Raw genomic sequence first — 18,995 nt, 5'->3', positions numbered from 1 at the left:
GTATGAGTAAACAGTCGAAGTAGACGCGTTGTGGCATTAGCCCGAGGCGCCAATGTTAGCATCAAGTATGAGTAAACAGTCGAAGTAGACGCATTGTGACATTAGCCCGAGGCGCCAATGTTAGCATCAAGTATGAGTAAACAGTCGAAGTAGACGCGTTGTGGCATTAGCCCGAGGCGCCAATGTTAGCATCAAATATGAGTAAACAGTCGAAGTAGACGCATTGTGACATTAGCCCGAGGCGCCAATGTTAGCATCAAGTATGAGTAAACAGTCGAAGTAGACGCATTGTGACATTAGCCCGAGGCGCCAATGTTAGCATCAAGTATGAGTAAACAGTCGAAGTAGACGCATTGTGGCATTAGCCCGAGGCGCCAATGTTAGCATCAAATATGAGTAAACAGTCGAAGTAGACGCATTGTGACATTAGCCCGAGGCGCCAATGTTAGCATCAAGTATGAGTTAGAAGTCGAAGTAGACGCATTGTGGCATTAGCCCGAGGCGCCAATGTTAGCATCAAGTATGAGTAAACAGTCGAAGTAGACGCATTGTGGCATTAGCCCGAGGCGCCAATGTTAGCATCAAGTATGAGTAAACAGTCGAAGTAGACGCGTTGTGGCATTAGCCCGAGGCGCCAATGTTAGCATCAAATATGAGTAAACAGTCGAAGTAGACGCATTGTGACATTAGCCCGAGGCGCCAATGTTAGCATCAAGTATGAGTAAACAGTCGAAGTAGACGCATTGTGACATTAGCCCGAGGCGCCAATGTTAGCATCAAGTATGAGTAAACAGTCGAAGTAGACGCATTGTGGCATTAGCCCGAGGCGCCAATGTTAGCATCAAATATGAGTAAACAGTCGAAGTAGACGCATTGTGACATTAGCCCGAGGCGCCAATGTTAGCATCAAGTATGAGTTAGAAGTCGAAGTAGACTCATTGTGGCATTAGCCCGAGGCGCCAATGTTAGCATCAAGTATGAGTAAACAGTCGAAGTAGACGCATTGTGACATTAGCCCGAGGCGCCAATGTTAGCATCAAGTATGAGCTAGAAGTCGCAGTAGACGCATTGCAGCATTATCCAAAGGCGCCAATGTTAGCATCAAGTATGAGCAAGAAGTCGAAGTAAACGCGTTGTGGCATTATCCAAAGGCGCCAATGTTAGCATAAGTAATGAGATAACAGTCGCATTGTGGATGAGTGTTATAGAAGTATTTATTGATTTACTGAACGCGCTTAGGCATTCTTTTTAAGTCACCATTGCGTCCATGTATTAGATAAAATAAAGTATTTTATAAACGTATAACCTGCAATACAACTTTCCCTAATTGGCGTTGGGACCTTTAATATTTACTCATGTTTGTGTACGTGTCAAATTTTAACATCGCGACCAACTTTAGAGACACAATAATGGCAGCCATCTTGGAATCATCAGAGAAAAACGTATATCCGGTTGAATCGCGACCTTTCGTGAACGCCTATACGAACGCCATTCTCCTACGCAAAGATTCCTCATGGTGTGCAGACAAGATCTCTGACACGTACTATAATGTTTTGCCGATATCGGTTGTAAGTTTATTATAGGATAAGTACTAGTATTAAGAAACAAAAGTATGGAAAAGTAAGAAAAGTTCTTACTCCAGAACTATGCCACTACAATCTCTACTTACCAAATTGTGGCTAACAGGCAGGATGCAGCGAATACGAGGAAAAACTGCAATAACAATGTTGTTTTGAATACTAATTAACAAATCTTTCGTTTTAATAGTTTTCGTCCAAGTTTGGTATTCAATATGCAACTTATATCAGTCTTATGGTCATACATGATTAACTTCATGTAATGTATAAGTCTGTTTTTTTTTATAACACGCAATCCGCTTAGCTACATCGTTCTTAGATCAAAGTCAGACTAATATTAAATGCCACCCACAGCAAAAAAGTTTAGGTCGTTCAAATAATCAAGAAATACACAATAATAATGATTAAAGAAAATGTAATTTTTAACAGTGGGCCATGATAATGTGAAACCATTTTTAAAGCTTACTACAAAAACATTTTGAGCACATTTCCGACTAAGTCAATTATATGTTTTGTTAATAATAAAAAAAATCACTACTAAATAAAAACTTACCATTGTCAATGTAAGAGCCGTAATGGGAATGATAAGAATAAGTGTGTAAAAGGTCGGTCGTCTGATCTCCTTATCTTGATATACCAGCGCACATGCTCTTCCTAAGTGCAATTTCAGCAAAATCAACAAAGAGAACTACATACTAAATCTTGCAGGTGATCTCTATATATGGTCGTTGATTCAAGTTGATAACGATATTTCGCTTGAACTGTTTTGCTTTCAAGTTAAGTATGGTTCGGATAAGGTTTATATGTTTAATTGAGCTCGTATGTACTCTTACAATGGGGTAAGTGTAATAATAAGTGCTCATAAACCAGTTTACTCCCCCCCCCAACACACGCACGCACGCACGCACGCACGCACACACGCACACACACACTCAACCCCCATCCAATAGTGAATCTTTTAAAGTGAGATTTTACCGTACATGCCAAGGCGATTATCACAAAATAATTGATATTAAACGACATTTTGATATTTCAAAAAAAATATCCGAGTAGAGCTTTTTTGATCAACTCAAGTAAAAACAGACGGGAGTCGGCATACGCCTGAACATCTTTTCTTAAACGAACGTGTAGGTTGTGTGAGCGTGTGGATAAATAACGACGTCATTCACTTGTATCGCATGCTAGTTATTGAATGTTGCCTGACGACATGTTACGTCACTAACTACACTCCGATACGTAAGTATACAGACGCGCTAAAGCGCTCATGTATAATTTCAATAACTCCGGTTGCGGGTGACATTACAATAGCATTTGTATTCTATTCCAATGAAGAGTGACGAGTGTAAAAAGCACATAAAGTTTAATCTTAAATGTACTGACACTCAGCTTTGGAAAATAGTGTGAAGCTATGTGTCTGTTTAGAGCGAGTGTTTAGAAGTGATCCCTTTGCATTTAAATAGTGTGACGCTATGTGTCTGTTTCGAGTGTGAGTTTAGAATCGAGCCTTTTACCGTTAAATAATGAGCAGCTATATGTGTCGATTCGAGTGTGAGTTTAGAATCGTTCCTTTTACCGTTAAAGAGTGAGCCGCTATGTGTCTGTTTCGAGAGTGTGTTTAGAATCGATCTTTTAACCGTTAAATAGTGTGACGCTATGTGTCTGTTTCGAGTGTAGGTTTAGAATCGTTCCTTTTACCGTTAAAGAATGAGCCGCTATGTGTCTGTTTCGAGTGTGAGTTTAGAATCGATCCTTTTACCGTTAAATAGTGTGACGCTATGTGTCTGTTTCGAGTGTAAGTTTAGAATCGTTCCTTTTACCGTTAAAGAATGAGCCGCTATGTGTCTGTTTCGAGTGTGAGTTTAGAATCGATCCTTTTACCGTTAAATAGTGTGACGCTATGTGTCTGTTTCGAGTGAGAGTTTAGAATCGATCCTTTTACCGTTAAATAATGAGCCGCTATATGTGTCCGTTTCGAGTGTGAGGTTACAATCGTTCCTTTTACCGTTAAAGAGTGAGCCGCTATGTGTCCGTTTCGAGTGTGTGTTTAGAATCGATCTTTTAACCGTTAAAGAGTGAGCCGCTATGTGTCTGTTTCGAGTGTGAGTTTAAATTCGATCATTTTATTGTTAAATAGTGAGCCGCTATGTGTCTGTTTCGAGTGTGAGTTTAGAATCGATCCTTTTACCGTTAAATAGTGAGCCGCTATGTGTCTGTTTCGAGTGTGAGTTTAGAATCGATCATTTTACGTTTAAATAGTGAGCCGCTATGTATCTGTTTCGAGTGAAAGTTTAGAATCGATCATTTTACCGTTAATAGTGAGCCGCTATGTGTCTGTTTCGAGTGTGAGTTTAGAATCGATCATGTAACCGTTTAATAGTGTGACGATATGTGTCTATTTCGAGTGTAAGTTTCGAATAGATCCTTTTACCGTTTAAAAGTGTGACGCTATGTGTCTGTTTCGAGTGTGAGTTAAGAATCGATCTTTTTTCCGTTTAATAATGTAACGCTATGTGTCTGTTTCGAGTGTGAATTTAGAATCGATCCTTTTATCGTTTAATAGTGTGACGCTCTGTGTCTGTTTTGAGAATGAGTAAGAGTTTAGAATGGACCGCTTTACCGTTAGATAGTGAGCCGCTATGTGTCTGTTTCGAGTATGAGTTTATAATCGATCCTTTTGCCTCTAAATAGTGTGACGCTATGTGTCTGTTTCGAGTATGAGTTTATAATCGATCCTTTTGCCTCTAAATAATGTGACGCTATGTGTCTGTTTTGAGTGCGAGTTTAGAATGTCTTTGCCTTTAAGAATGATCATAGTCTAGAACGCTTGTCCCTGTAGTTTACATCGTTCTGTTGTATATTGGGTTCATCCATCTGACTTCATTCTATTTTAAGTAAGATTTGTATGTATGGGACATTCAATCATGATCTGTTTGGAGACTTCAATCCTTGGTCTGTTAGAGTATGTATGTAGTGGACTTCAATGGTTCGTCAGGCTATGCCTCCATGGGACTTCAATTAATTTTTCGTAAGAGTGATTCTGTCTGGGAGTTCATTTTATGGTTAGTTAGAGCTGGACCCAATTACACAGGTTAGAGTATGGCTGAATGGAGCTTTAGTTCATAGCGCGTTAGCATAATTATGTCTGTATGCTTCGTACGTCAACAACAGGAAAACAGGCAGTGTCTATTTAAAATACATCAAGCACTAGCGGACCAAGTGGGGGCATCCACGCCCTTAACCCGTCCAAGTTTACTTTTTATTTCAATATAGAAGTAAAATACAATAAAAGACGCCTAAAATGCACCATTTCGGACTAGAAATTGTTATCATTTTCTTGGGGTAGTACTCCCACACCCCACTGCCAACATTTAGAGAGAGGCGCAAGTCAAAAGGTAAACGCCATAAGTTATGCCCCCTCTAACGTCAAATCCTGGAGTTGGCCCTGTCAAGAGCTTTAACGCATCTATAACAATAGTATATTTGAATGGAAAGTAAAAGGACCCACAGAAGAACCGCCCAAATAATGAAAGCGTTGTTCGGAGAACATTACATGCACGGTCATTATAATCTGAATATCTTTTACTATTTGTTTGAATATAGCATAGCAGCAAGCCAAATATTAAATAAACTAAGAACACTAAACAGTTTAAATATCTGTATTGTATGAACATGACAAAGCAGCCAGAGAAATATCAAAGCAAACTCGCAGGAGAAGAGGCCTATCAGGCTAGCCGGTGATGTCGACCGAGACGTTGGACTCATCGGGTGGGCTCAACTCCAGATTTCCCATCTCCGTAAGAAACTCATCGATATCCACTGAACCATCTCCTACATAAATAGAAGCAGAAAGCAAGCTTTTAATCAATCGGAACTACTCGGCCATTTTACACCGAAGACAACCTCGGTTGAATATGGACGATGTACGGTGTCAGAATCCTATACAAGTAGACGGCCTAGTTATTTTAATAAAGCAGTTAAGCCTACGGACTTGACTGTTAGAAATCTGAATTATTTATACAATAATACACTTCATTGGGAATCAATTTGAACTTAGTTATACCAATTACACGTTAAATTCGTTCCGATTGGCTTCTAAAGTATCCCATGTTAAATTGGTTACAATTGACTGGTGCATTACATTTAGCCAACCGTAAAATAACTATATGTGTACTCCTTCTACAAACTTGAAAAATTGAGCATCCGACCGTATGTCACTGCCGAATACCTACGACTGACAAATTCAAATACACTACATGCATCGATGTGTAAAATTTAACGATATTGATCACACGTGAAATCCGAAATGGATTACACGTATGATCCGACAATTAAGTAAGTTTCCTCACCATTTTCGTCAAAGAATGAAAATATTGTGGGAATGTCTTTCATATCGATATATCCATCGTCATTTGTGTCTGCACGTGTAAACAGTGTCCCAGCCTCATCGGAACTGCCAATCTGGAAAACGTTCACCCAGCCGTCTGTGAATTCGTCTGGCGTTACTTCGTTATCTTCTGATGAAAAAAGTTGGAAAAAATGTTAAAGGCCCATTAGCTGCTGTTTTTTATGTTATCAAATATAAAGCATATCTGATTATTATAAAAACAAACATCGAGGTGAAGTTAAGCAATTAAATAAGTTTTATTAATAAAATGAAAAGGAAAATTATAAAATAAAATACCCAATTGTGTTCACAGTTGCTAAGAGGACAAACAAAGTGGATATGCCAATGAGGCACGAGTAGTCTAGAGTTTTATCCCTTTAAATAGAAGGTTCATGTACATAGAAGGTACTGATAATAAATTTTACATTTTCACTTTAAATACACCTTCGTAAGCTATTTGATGATTGATCTATTTAGACCGTATGAAACCGCATAGAAAAAAAACAAAGCGGACAGAATGGAATTGGGTTGTTTCTTTTACTAAACAAGAGTTTGCAGATGCATTTCCGGGAAAGCTATTTTTTGGTCCAAAACATGAGCGAGTCACTTGAAAATGAGGACAATTTAAATACAATTTTTTATCAAATCCATAAAAGTATCCATGCACGGGATCGAACCGACAATGATTATCTCGATGGATGAGCAAGTTAGCCACTTTATACAGTTTGAGCTATTGATAACAAAATGCTCGAAGAAAATTTGAGGACTTATTTTTAAGGATAAAGGATATCGCGCATATAATTTTTCCTGCGTTTCATTTATCTTGGCAGTACTGTACTCTAATCTGATTTAAAGAGGATTATTACGACAGAGTTACGCAGTGTATACATAGTGTACGTACTGTTCTTGTCGAAGAGAAGGAAGACGTCGTCTAGCTCAACCCTGGTCAACTTGTCGTCGTGGTTTGTGTCCACTTTGTTAAACAACAAAACCTCCGGTTGACCCTGGTCACACCTGGCGATATACAAGGGAATTAAGTCATAGGACAATATTCTGTCCAGTTTGTAAGCAATATTGTGTTTATATATTATATATGATCAAAGGCGTTTTTCATAGAGCGCCAGGGGACTATCGTTCAATATTCGATTCGCAACTATGTATTTCATTATCTGCTTAATCCGATAAAATCTAGAAAAAAATGTATGTCATATATCTATTTCGAGAGCTAGGACTTCGCGCAACTATATATATCACGCCTCCAACATAAATGATGCAACGCCATTGGTCCAGGACTGGTCACGTGGTGACCACATATTTTTCCATATTGGGTCACCAAATTTATATCGTACCAAAATAGCGTCTATTTTCCGATTGCTATGAATATTTTGATGAATAAATGAAACATTTAATCATGTGAACAGGTTGTCGACGTGATATATACGTTATGGGGTTAGTAGGTGACCCGATATTGGATATACGGGGCGAAGGAAACCATATTATCAAGATATGGTTTCCTTTGCCCCGTATATACCATATCGGATCACCTACTAACCCCGTAACTTATAATATCTACTGTCCGATGGCGCATGTCCCACCGAAACAAAGTGGAGGAATTCATTAAGAATTGAATTGCGGGGTTGATGTCATTATCGGGGTATGAACGCAATTGGGTTGGTCAATGTGTGTGGAGTCTGAAGGACTCCACGCGTACTTTGACCAACCCAATTGCGTTCATATCCCCGATAATGACATCAACCCCGCAATTCATTCCTTATATTTACACCAATAGTTCATTATTTCATTCAAGAATTGTTAAAAAATTCTTCATTTCATTTAAGAAAACCTTTAAGTAATCCGTTCTTACCCATTCTGTAAATAGAACGACCCGACTATAACCGGAAACATTTTTTTCAAATGACGTCACAATAACGCGGGAAAAGATCAACCACTTGAAATCACTTTAAAACGTAAAATTGAAACACTTCTGGTACCATTATATTTAAAATATAATAAACTAACACCTTTAAAAATGTTGATCTATATGTTACGGTACCTGCAGACACAATACAACCAATAACAAGATCAATAGCTTTCATGTATATTGTTATGCAATGAATTACGATCCGAACATATCCGAAGATGTTGCGTTCATCGATTGATGAACGCAATTGCCGAAAGGCAGTTCATTCAAGGAATGGAAGTTGAGGTGTAAATATTAGTGTATGAACTAGCTTTGAACGTGGATCATTTAAATATGGCAAAATATACGACTGTTGATAATTATTATGTTTTGACTGTCTACCCATGCGCGCCATTCGGTGTTTCAACGATGATTACCAATGTGCTAATGTTTGCTTATGAACATACAGCGCTTGAGTCGCGATACCCTAACTCTCATCATAAGAAACCCACTGGAGACCCATTCCATTACTATTTATTCTGAAGGACGAACGGACCGGGTCGAAATGCGTTATTCTCTACGACATAAGATATACGTTGGGTAAAATACTTTAATAAACCTGTTAGTTAGGTTCAACTTGTTGCAGTACTTTTAAGACGTTTAGAATAAACATTTTGAGCTTCAAGTGGAATATTTCAGCTACTCACCTTACTGTGACAAACAGATAGAGAGCAGCTAACACGAACACAAACTGCAAACAAAATGACGAAGTGCATTTTAAAAGATATTACAATTCAAGAAATTGTTTCATGGTCATAATGCCTTTACTTTTTGAATGATATTTTGCAAAGTTTGTTTTTAAACAGAAAGTATATACATGTACTTACCATTTTGGCTATTCGTTAACTACTGTCACTGTTATAGTACGAAACAATGATAAGGTCCTTCTAGGTCACATCGGGGTTACATTTTGACCTGACCATCATATCGGATACGGCAAAGAAATATCAAATGTCGGTTAAACCGTCGGGGTTCTTCGGAAATACTCGCAATTCTCATTTCATATCAATCGTAAATACCCGAACAGTCACGGAATCATGTGAATCTTATCGGAGAATAATGCCGACTCGGAACGGTGCGATACTCATGTATGTATAAATATCTTTAGTTATGAAAACCACAATTAAGCAATATTCTGAATTTCTAATCGGAACATAAACAGCTGCATAATGTATTTTTATTACCAAGTTATAAGAAGATGATACATTTAATGGAGTGAGATTTATCATCCCAATTTAGAGCATCTGCTGATGTTATAAACCGATTGTGGTATAAAGAAAAATAATGCTGAAATAAAAGCATGAAATAAAGAACCTCTACTATATTGTACGACCTACTTTGTAGCGTTATGGTTTGTCTGACAATTTGCGCTTGATACAATAGGTGTATATGTACTAGAGTAATCACTATAGCTAGAATTTCGCAACGCTATCTTCAGACTAAGTTGAGGACTGTAAAGGTGAAACGACGTTAAATATTGCTTTACTGTTCCCGAGTAATTATCATTGAACGTACTAGTGTAACGTGCGACGACAAAGACGCAACATATTCCTTCAGAGAAAAGCATGCTCGATCTTGAAGGAGTCCACTGGTCTTTGTATACAGTAAATTCTCAATCCACACGAAGCCCTATAACGGAATGTTATGCTATAAACTATGGAAGGGATTATCCGCCAGTTAATTCATGCTGCTTTATGACATTTCTCATTTTAAATTGCAATTGCATTCGTCTAAATGGCAGGTGCCTTCGTGCAATTGCTTCGTGCCTTTTTGTTATTGACAAAAACATTTGTCTATGTATACAACTTTAAGATGCCTTCACTGTATTGCTTAGTCCTAACGTCTAAACGACAAATGACATGTGTCAAGTTCTTACATTTAAATAACTAAATAACTAAATTGTGTACAAAACTACAACTTAACTATAAATACTAAATAACTAATAGTATTCATATACTGTAATAACCATTGAAAGCTAAATTAATATTCATCAATAACAGTATGCATTTGTCAATAAGCATTAACACGATAGACGAATGCATCTAGACGAACGCAACTTAACGAATGGAATTAGAAGGGAACCAGTAAATATTGGTATCCTGCGTCAGCAACATTAAATGGGAATGGAAACCAAATGCTGGTACCCTTCTTATCCACGGGAAAGCACTCTCGCGACTTTTGTTACGGTGGCAGTCAACAGTTTTCGTGGAGGAGCTAACAAAAATATATCTAGAAGAGGTCATGTAGGATACCAATATTTACTGGATTGATGTATAATTTAGTTAGCTTTTAATGGTCTTATTACATTATATAAATATTATTAGTTATACTATTAGAAGTTTAATTGTACTCTTGTATTTTAATTAGTACACAATAGTCAATTAAAAGTAAAAACTTGACATCTGTCATTTATCGTTTAGACGTAGACACTAAGCAATAACATGAAGGAAACTAAAAGTTGTACACATATACACATGCGGTAGTCCATTACAAACACGAACGAAGCAATTGCATGAAGGCACTTACGATTTAAACGAATGCACTAGCAATTTAGAAAGAGAAATGTCATAATGCAGCATGCATTAACTGGCGGATAATCCCTTCCATAATAAACGCACATCCGCCGCCTACAGCGGACCGTTACACTAGTATTCAAGAGTTTGGAATCGTGAAGGCTTGTCCCTCCAGTTCCTATTATGTTTTTCAAAACCGGCCGTAAAGGTTGTTATGGAAACCTTTTAAACTCGCCTTTAATGCAATGATTTAAAGTTTTCATAAGTTTTAAGAAATTACATTGAAACTTGGGTTTTACCATTTATATCCGCCACGTGTATAACCCAGTCCTAGCCGCTTGAAACTTCCTATGTCGTTTCTGCCTTGCTTTGATTACGGTTGGAAAATGGAGTTTTTGACAAAAAAACGTTTTGTTAGAGTTACTTTATGTAAGCTTAGCAGATAATTTAAAAACACCAACCAAGCACGTTTCCTACGTTCAAAATGTAACATAATAGAGTGTTTAAAAACGTTTTCATAATCTGTTCGAATAGACGTTCAATGAATGTTCTTCCAATTGCCATTGATGTCTCTGTCCGGTTTTAATTGCGGTTCGATAACGGACAGGTAAGGTTTTAAAACGACTATGACACGTTTTGCCTAGCAAATGCCAACGTTCTTGATCGAATCATTGACAGGTTTAATGCAACCAAAACGGTCAGTCGTTTTTCAAAATGTAAATAAATGCTTGAATTGTTTTGATTTCAATTTTTCTATACAAACTCACAATTAACGTTCTCAATCTATAAAACATGGAAACCGTTTTGTTTTGTCTTAATGGCGTTTGGAAATAGGATAAGCAACGTGCCGAAACAATTTCTATTTACAAGAACTATTTTATTATATATTTTTGGGCGAAATCCTTTTCTTTATTTAAACTAATCAGATGATTTTAATACGTCACACAAACGTTCCAGATGCTCAAAGAAAAACATCAAATATAACGCTTTCTAAATAATATTTTATAGTAGTAATGGCGATTATTATTATTACGGTTTTGTAAAGCGAATCAAACGTTTTCGAAATAGTGTTTAGACATAAAAATGTATCACAAACGTTTCCGGCGTTCGCAAAATGCTACACTTTCATAATGTTGACAACGTCTCCTAGCAGCGTGTTCAAGTATCAAACAGACGTTCGTATATATAATGTGTTGAACACTTCGAAACCAGGACGGACATGGAACCATCGACGCCCGCGACATGGGCGCCTTCATTTTTTTTACTTCACTTCACCTTATTTATTTGGTTATAGACGTCCGTTAAATATAGGGAACACTAAATAACATCGAAAACGTTTTATTTAAATGTTTTTAATATACGTTTTTAGTTGAAATTCAATTGCCGTAAATCGCTGTAGACACACTCCACCATTGATCGATTAACCGACGGGCGCTCCTCCTCCTTGGCTGAGTGTAAGAAGATTCTTCAACTGAAAAACGGCATGGCTCAGTCAACTTTTGGGGTCAAAGTTTGAGACATAATATGTTTTTGTTAATATGATTGTTATATTGATATCATATTCAAATAAGAATTAGTACACTTACCAGTGTAAAAAATGCAGAAATTATATTTTCATAAAACTAATATTCACAAATCATTTCACTATTGAGGTCATACGAGGCTGACAAAATCAGTGGGAGATGGCGAAACACTATATATTGGTATGACATAATGGTATATAAAATCTATTTCTGACTGATACTGTCACCTATGGTTCGAGTTCATAAATTAGTACAGGAGAAGCAATGTCGTGGAAAATGGCAAAATAACTGGAATTCGAGTAATTAGAATATAAGCCACATAATGAATTCGAGTATTTAGAATATAGGCCACAGTATGAATTCCAGTAATAAGAATATAGGCCACATTATGAATTCGAGAATTAAGAATATAGGCCACAGTATTAATTCGAGTATTTAGAATATAGGCCACATTATGAATTCAAGTATTTAGAATATAGGCCACAGTATAAATTCGAGTATTTAGAATATAGGCCTCATTATGAATTCGAGTATTTAAAATATAGGCCACATTATGAATTAGAGTATTTAGAATATAGGCCACATTATGAATTAGAGTATTTAGAATATAGGCCACATTATGAATTAGAGTATTTAGAATATAGGCCACATTATGAATTAGAGTATTTAGAATATAGGCCACATTATGAATTCGAATATTTAGAATATAGGCCACATTATGAATTCGAGTATTTAGAATATAGGCCACATTATGCTCCTTGCGTTCAACTGTGTACGTTATAGCAATGTTTTAAATTCATACCTGAATGACCTCTTGAAGGGCGATCTTGTTATCTCCTACAAACAAAGACAAGCATGTGTAAGCAGAGTGTATCCAGTTACTAGAATGCTATATTTAAGTAAACCAAATATGTTTTAGTATACATATGCACCATTGTTTCCCTGATATATTCCTAATGATACTTGTCTAGGTTGTAAGCAGATGTTGTTTCGTTTCCCTACATGAGTGCGTCAAGATCCTTGAATGGACACTACAGGGATGCCCTGTAGCAAAACTATTTAACTATGGACTTGTTATGCACCAGTCAACCAAGGCCCCCAGGTCAGGGGAATAGCGGGGACTTTCCGCCCAACCAAGTATGGCTAAAATTCTCGTCCTGCGGGGACGAACTGTTTAAAATCCCCGCCAAATGCCCCCACACCCTAGTTACTCTATGTAAGGCCCATCCCCCGCTATTTTTGGTGCAAAGACAAAACAACCGCATTCACCCGGCACTGCGGGTCTCCTGGAAGGTAACAACACCTGGACCTGGAGGGGGGGGGCGTGGTTACAACCGACTGGTGCATTATGTGGTACAAACTGCAATGTTGAATGCTTAACATACATAGCGATAATCACACACGTCATGTAATTACCATTGGTGTCGTACTGGGAGAATAATGCGTCCATGTCGTGTGAGTCGATGGCTCCACTTCCGTCCTTGTCTACGTCACCAAACAGCTGATGTGAGTCCGAAAGTAGCGCAAAGTCCGCATGTTGCCAACCCTCGTCGAACTCCGCGTTGCTAACCGCGTGATCATCTTGACAACAATTGTGATACAGTTATCTTTCAAAGATTTAGTAGTTTCAAAAGCAAATCTAAAATTACTATTCAGATAAGTGATGTGTTGATTGTGTACGCCCTTAATGCCTTGAAGGCGATGGGCAACAGCCTTAGTTTGGATAAAGGAATACAACAAACTATTTCATGCGATAGGTATCATAGGGGATTGAAGAGGAATACGTACTGTTTTTGTCGAATGAGTCGAAGAAGCCTCGGAACTCTCCATGCGAAAGAAACTCATCCTGGTTCTTGTCCGCTCTCTCAAACAAAACCGCAAAAGGCGTCTCGCGAATAATCTGAAAATAGTGGCGAATCCTACAGTGGCATGTCTTATAACAATTTAAAGTATGATATCATTTCTTAACCTGCCGATTCACACAGACTCTAGAACAATGACATTTATGACGATGAAATGAAAACGGTAACAGTGCACACACAAGAATATCAAGGGGTAAGTTTCGTTAACTGAAATACAATAAGTATCATATATTTCAAATACTACATATCCAAGGTGCTTTTTTAATTTATTCTCCTTTATCATTTAATACGTTTCAGGAAATGTGCATTGGGGGACCTCACAAAAGACTCTGTACATACATGTCAATTTCATAAAATCTTGGAAATTCAGTATATATTAAAAAATAAAGGTTTGAAATTTTGAATAAATACACACTAACCCATTGTTATTTAGCCTGAAAGTTTTAATAGATTTGGTGCGTCCTTTTTTCTTTTCAAAATGTTGCTAAATTACAAATGGGAGAGTATATTAGAGAATATGTTTCGAGTTATTTTTGCAGGAGTTGAAAATGTTTTGCCGTGTTGAACGGGATCATGTTTGAACAGTTCAGCCAATCTTTAAAACATTTGAATAAAAAACTAATACTCATCACCAAAATTCTTGGTTCTAAAGTATCTGAAACATACCATAAAACTAGTTATAATACCATGTAGTTATATGTATTATTGAAACAATGGGGTAGTATCATACATTATAACAGAAACACTCAACGTAATAACTCACGTCTTCCCATTTCGTCCCAAATTCTTTGGATGAAACAGATCCATCGTCTGAAGAGAAACATGAACGTAACCAGTTTATTCTGTCGTGTTTTCTTTATATAGCGTTTAAAGATATACCTTTTTTACAACTTTTTTTGTCTTGAAAAGATCAAATTTTTGCGCAAATATCTGCAAACCAATGATAAAAGATTGCTGACAATTTTCATATTTCCGTTCGAAAATTAATGTTTTATGGCCAAGACAAAAAAAAAATAGTTTACGATAAATGTTGTACTTGTTCACGAGAAGTGTCGGTGATATGTTCCATTGCATGACCTAGCCGATCCCACAGTGTCTCTATCTATTTAAGGAAAAGCCCGGGCGTCTGTTTGAGCTACCGCTGGAAACTCCTAACTCTGGACATGGACTATTCACTCTTTCCGTCACCTCTTCCACAGTTTCGCGTTGCTGATGCCACCTCAAAATGATACCCCAAACCATACAGTTTGATTTCAACATTAACTCACGGCAGCCCCTCTCGCACTGATCCGTAACGGTCTTCAGCTTTTCAACTGAGTTTAAACGCTGCTGCTTCGGTATATCTTAATGATTTTATCAGGATTTGTATTCAGAAAGACTCCCCGTATAGGTTCCACTGATTGCCGATATTTCGCTCATCTATCACAAATCACCAACACATTTTTTCCGGTTTATGCTTTTTAGTGACACATATTGGATTATCCGAGATGTATGAACTAGAAGTAAAAGTTTAATTTCGAGTGCTCATTGACAGCGAGGGAAGGTGCAACACTACCAACGCTTCCAAGTACCTGGGGTATTCCATATTCAAGAACCACTACTCATATTCAATCAAACTCAATCGGAACACCTCGACCTTCTCCGCACTACGACGAACCTCGGATATATGCCGGTGGAAAAGTAAAGGTGAAGTATTTACCGAAGGAAAATGGCCGAGGTGCTCCGATTGAATAAAACAGATATTTGAAATTAACTAGGAATATAAGTTTCTCCCACCTCAGATAAGTAGATTCATTAATTTAACCATGCTAGAAATTCTTATCTTGCCCACGGGCGAAGATAAAATGCCCGTATGGAACTTCCTTTAATGGTCATCACATTGTTACCTCCCTTGTTGAAGACTGTTGTCTGTAGCGCATCATGGAAACCTTGTCTTGTGGCAATATTTAGAACGCTAGTTAATTATTTCTCGCTTCAAATGCCACCAGAAAACAGTTTTCACGCACCTTTCAAGAAATAATGCTTCACTCTTCTTAGAACTATTTAAAGACCGATCAGACCATTTACATACTCTGAATCACTGCGCGAATATCCATGACAACCACGAATTATCGCATATCCGTACGCAATTATTGTCACTAAGCACAAAAGAGTTCCAGCAAAAAAATACATTTTTTACTTAATTTTGTTTAACTGAGGTTAAACCTCGTTTCCGCAAAACACCCTACGCTCGGGTCGGAATGAACCTATCTTACACTCTCGGCCATGGAAGATACTTATAATCTATCATGTGTTTCCGGTACGGATAGAAAAATCCGACCCAAGGGCACGCGAGTTACCGGTCACGCAGCGTGCCCGAGGGTCGGATTTTTCGATCCGGACCGGAAAAAACATGATTGATATTTTTTCTTGCATACCTAAAATTATGAATCTATAGAAAAAATGACGTAGAAAACGAACTTTCGTACATTTACACCAAAAAGCGCGTGCGACGTTGGCGTCATAGAGCGCAGTAATTTTAAATAACTAAAAATAGCGTTTTTTACGATGAATTATTTTCAATTTTAATTAAAAGTCTTGCAAACATATATATTTGATTGCGCTTTATTGAAATGGCATTCTATATCTTTCATAAACCATACAATAAATGAAACAAGAAGTGGCGCGTTGTTGCGCGTGACTCATCTTACATGGGGTATGTAAGATGGGTTTTTCCAGCACTGGTCATATGACCGGAAACACACGTCCGGTATGCAAGAAATGATAATACAATATAAACTTCAACGGAGGAAATGGGTTAAACTAGTATATGAATAAGTTTAAGACTCAGTCTATGTAAACAAATAAAATGTAAGTACGACACACGGTACTAATCACATAATTATTAAGTAAACAACAAAATGATTACTGAACGCCTTGTGAACCACCTTAACAACAATCAGATGTTACTCACGGTCAAGGTCAAATATCTGAAACATGATGGGATAGTCGTGTTGGTCGATGACCTTGTCGTCGTTAAGGTCGCCGAGATGGAAGTAGGCGTTGGCCAGAGCATTAGTCTGGCTGGTCAGGATCATCCAGAGCTCTACAAACTCGCTGTTTGTCACTGTCCCGTCACCTGTGAGGAGCGATATTATTACTTGTAAATGAAATTGGTGTGTCGAGGTTTTAAAACATTGAATAGCGGCTGTGTTAACTCCGTCCCAATCGATTTCCTGTTGAACGATCACAGTTTTGGAAACATGAAAAGACCGCCAGTATTAAGGGCGTACAAAATACCACGTGACAAAACTGTTGAATTTGAACTGTGAGACAGCGCTGGAACTACAACTTATGCATATATTTGTGACACTCGATATGGTTAACAGCCCTTAAAATGCAACCTTATGCTTGAATTATTAATCGGTAGAACGTTATATACGACGTCATCAGTGGAAATTTGCACGTGCATATGCTGTGTGGGGATTGCAATAGAAACAATGAGAACTGTTCAATGATATTTTGTTCTTTATTTGAACGCAAACATGTCTACCGCAACACATGTTATAATACAATACGAAGATTGTTAGAATCAACAGCAAACCCCCACATCATACCGTTCTTATCGAATCCCTTGAAGACGTCCGACAACTCTGTCTGTGTAATGTGTCCATCTAGGTTTGCATCCGCCTTCAGGTACAAAATGTTGATGAGCCCGTAGATGTCTGGTCGATCACTACTGTTAGACAGACAATGGAATATTTAGATTTTAATATGCGGGGGGGGGATATTAATTAAAGGGTTTGTTTGAAACAGATTTTCATGTTTACGTCCGTCCTCATGTATATGAAGTTGATGTCCGGTCGATCACCGTAGGTTGAGGAGTGTTTTACGGTCTGTCCGCGCCTATTAGCTGCGTTATGGTGTCACACAAATAAATTTGGGGTAATATAGACCAATCAATACCTTTCTAACCATTGAAAGAATTAACAAATACTGGTTGCGATCGGTTTTGCTGAATTAGCAGAGAATACCATGACAGTGGACGATGGCATATCGTTCCTGTATGGCACAGGATTCTATGAAAATTGTTAACGACAAGCATAGGCATCGTTACAGTGCATATTAATAAACAATGACTTTTAATTTGCTCGGAGGGTCAAAACGTAAGATGGAAAAAAAAAGTAAACGATACAATATTAGAATATTGCGGTTATACTTGTATTATAACTTTTCGTGATACAATTATGATTCAAACACATGATTTTTTTTTTACTTTATAAATTTAACCAAAATTTCATATTATGAGTAATAATACCAACTTAGGTCCTGCTGCTGCTTCCGCTGCGCATGCGCAGTAGGCAAGAAGTATCATCCACCTCTGAAGGAGAAACGAATTCATTTTTTAACTGTTTCAATCTATACAATCTTCATTTTTTTTCAAATATCGCAATGAGAAAATTACCAACATACTAAAGTTGTAACATTGTTATATTAATTATTTACTATTTAATGAAAAACTCGATCAACTTATGGTTTGTTTTATTAAAGTATTTAAATACGATGTCTACAGAAATAATGCATTTGAAAATTGTGGAATAAGATAATATATCAATGCAAAATATATATTTACCATTGTCAGTGTCTGGCAGTCAAATTGTTACCAATGTATAAAAGTCCTTATCGTGTCATTTTATTGGGACGGGAAGAATGAAAACCTTATCTACAGAAATGTACCTAGCAGAGGGCATAAGAACAACAGATAAAGTTACTTATGAAATACCATTGTGCACTTTTCTCATGCTAGTTACAACTGTTAGATCTATACGACTTTTTTCTACGTATGAAAACTAGATTCATAAAATGCATGTAAGATTGGTGGTATTCAGATATTAATATGCAAAGGGCCATTTTCTACCATGGGACCAAAGTCCCGTATGTTATAGTCTTAATATGCTATAATTTCAGGGCCTATGGGGAGGTTACAAACTATGTTGTAAAAATAGTATTATTATTTGACACCGTCCATTACCATTTTCAATCACCAATCCATTTTGGAGATAGCCGTCTAACTACTTGTTTCTCGTAGTAAATCGTCTACACACAGTACTGATTAAAATAAACAAAATATGACATTAGTAAATAGCAGTCCACCTTCATTATTGGTTTCGGATTTCACCCGAGACCAAAGTCCGCA

The 18,995-nt window shown here is 37.3% G+C and overlaps 2 protein-coding genes across 2 annotated transcripts; both read right to left on the bottom strand.

The window, feature by feature from the left end:
• Window positions 1–5,217: 5,217 nt before the first annotated feature.
• Window positions 5,218–8,813, bottom strand: LOC128222719 (insoluble matrix shell protein 5-like). The gene is made up of 5 exons (XM_052931813.1): window positions 8,749–8,813; window positions 8,569–8,612; window positions 6,863–6,975; window positions 5,924–6,091; window positions 5,218–5,405 (listed from the first exon to the last, which is right to left on the bottom strand). Exons 1-5 carry the CDS (start codon window positions 8,749–8,751, stop codon window positions 5,305–5,307), a joined length of 429 nt encoding a protein of 142 aa, XP_052787773.1. The 5' UTR covers window positions 8,752–8,813; the 3' UTR covers window positions 5,218–5,304.
• Window positions 8,814–11,770: 2,957 nt separating this feature from the next.
• On the bottom strand, window positions 11,771–18,514 carry LOC128224756 (uncharacterized). Its single transcript, XM_052934773.1, has 9 exons — window positions 18,432–18,514; window positions 18,121–18,179; window positions 17,416–17,537; window positions 16,773–16,937; window positions 14,583–14,629; window positions 13,746–13,857; window positions 13,374–13,538; window positions 12,760–12,794; window positions 11,771–11,905 (listed from the first exon to the last, which is right to left on the bottom strand). The coding sequence occupies exons 1-9, from the start codon at window positions 18,432–18,434 to the stop codon at window positions 11,855–11,857; spliced, it is 759 nt and encodes a 252-aa protein (XP_052790733.1). The 5' UTR covers window positions 18,435–18,514; the 3' UTR covers window positions 11,771–11,854.
• Window positions 18,515–18,995: the final 481 nt, after the last annotated feature.

This window comes from Mya arenaria, chromosome 17 (genome assembly GCF_026914265.1).
Source record: "Mya arenaria isolate MELC-2E11 chromosome 17, ASM2691426v1".
NCBI lineage: Eukaryota > Metazoa > Mollusca > Bivalvia > Myida > Myidae > Mya > Mya arenaria.
The sequence above is the reverse complement of the archived record's forward strand: the minus strand, read 5'-3'. Positions and strand labels throughout refer to the sequence as shown.